This window comes from Puccinia triticina, chromosome 1A (assembly GCF_026914185.1).
Source record: "Puccinia triticina chromosome 1A, complete sequence".
NCBI lineage: Eukaryota > Fungi > Basidiomycota > Pucciniomycetes > Pucciniales > Pucciniaceae > Puccinia > Puccinia triticina.
The window spans coordinates 7458468-7460084 of NC_070558.1; the positions used below are offsets into that span (position 1 = coordinate 7458468).

General features: G+C 43.5%; 1 protein-coding gene across 1 annotated transcript; it reads left to right on the forward strand.

Moving 5' to 3' along the window:
• Positions 1-419: 419 nt before the first annotated feature.
• PtA15_1A806 (uncharacterized protein) lies at positions 420-1198 on the forward strand (the record flags this gene model as incomplete). The annotated part of the gene is made up of 3 exons (XM_053165871.1): positions 420-475; positions 608-1072; positions 1147-1198. The coding sequence occupies 3 exons, from the start codon at positions 420-422 to the stop codon at positions 1196-1198; spliced, it is 573 nt and encodes a 190-aa protein (XP_053017019.1).
• Between the last annotated feature and the right edge of the window lie 419 nt (positions 1199-1617).

Below are 1617 nucleotides of genomic sequence, written 5' to 3' on the forward strand. Positions count from 1 at the left end.
AACCCAAACACGCGTCTCGATTGAATGTAGTACATACCTTCGATCCGAGCTCCTCCTTTCAATTGGAGGACTGCCCTTCAAAACCCCAAGCAGCGCACATGTGATTCATGGACATCAGGTGAAGGGAACTGGTTTGCTATCCTCAAAGTAAGCCTAAGGCTGCACAACCAACGACATGTCTTCCAATGTTGTTTTTTGGGACAGTTGAGCTCAATACAGGTCACGCTGATAGGAACACTGTGGGCGCGCCTCAACCATATTGGGGTACATACCCGGTATCCAAGCTCAAACACGGGTGGTGAGCCCAAGGCGCGAAGCCGACTCGAGCATAACCCGGGTACTGCACAGTACTATGTAGGTAGGGGGTGTTTCTTTACAACCTGTATGCACATTTTGCACTCCAAATTTTCATCCAGTCGATGCTGGCTATTTCTTCCCTTGCACGCATCCAAAGGTTGGTGGCTCCTTGGACGCAGTACGTAGGATTTTCATCCCACTCTTTCCCTTTCCCCACCATCCTTACACACTCTCAATGCTCTCTAATAGTGTTACTTACCCTCCACAAACTTCAATCTTGAATATATCAATTCTCGTGACTTTGCTCCAGGATCATGAAAGCCCGGCTCGAGTCATCGGTCATCTTTCTAAGCTTCACCATACTCTATCTGTCGTCGATTTCGGAGGCTTACTTGATAACGACAACGATCAGCCAGCTCGACCAACTATCCTCCTCAAATTCCAAACAGGACGTGAACAATTTCCACATTTCTACTCCGAAGCTCTTACACGAATTCATTTTCCCATCCGGCCAGGTGGACGTCGACGCAGTGCTGGCATTGATTTCGGCAAGATTATCATACATTCCTTTCTTTAACAAGGTCCAAACAGATCCAATTGGATGCGATTGTCATTCGAGTTCCCAACATACCATCAAATCAACTAATTGGTCAGCAAGAAATAACCCTACAGTCAGAAAACTTCGTCAAAGTTTGCCGTCCTTGGAACAACACCTAAGTCCAAAATTTACCCCGAAGAAGGGGCACTCGATCAAAAAGGAAAAATGCTTCGAATAGTCGGTCAAAAACGAAATCTTTGGACTCTGCCGCTCGCTATCTCCCACAAGACCACACGGACTCCCGGTCACAGCACTTTACAGAACGCTGTTGTATCAATCGCAACTTTCTATCCGCTCTTTTGATTCATTTCTTTCTCCCTCTTATTACTCAGCTTCCAAGAGCGAATTTTCAAGATACCAATCTTAATGGAACTATCTCCTTTAATTTATTTGTCTCTCTTCGGTATTTCGACGGATTTTATTTGGGAAAACAACATTGATAAAAGACAAACAGCATGCATCAAGTGTTAATAAACATCTCTCAATCGTAAACATTTGATAAAATTTACATGGTCGCCATAGACAAAATTATTGTTTTCGTTGAAGGAGAAGTATATCGTGAGCTCATACGTTGTATTTGCACTAGGATAATGGAAACAAAATAAAACGAGACTTTATTGCCTATTGAATATGAAATGTATGTGATGGGATCAAGAAGCCACTGATGAATCTTTGTGGTGTTGTGCATTTGGTACAAACTCAGTGAGGAAAAACTTGGACGG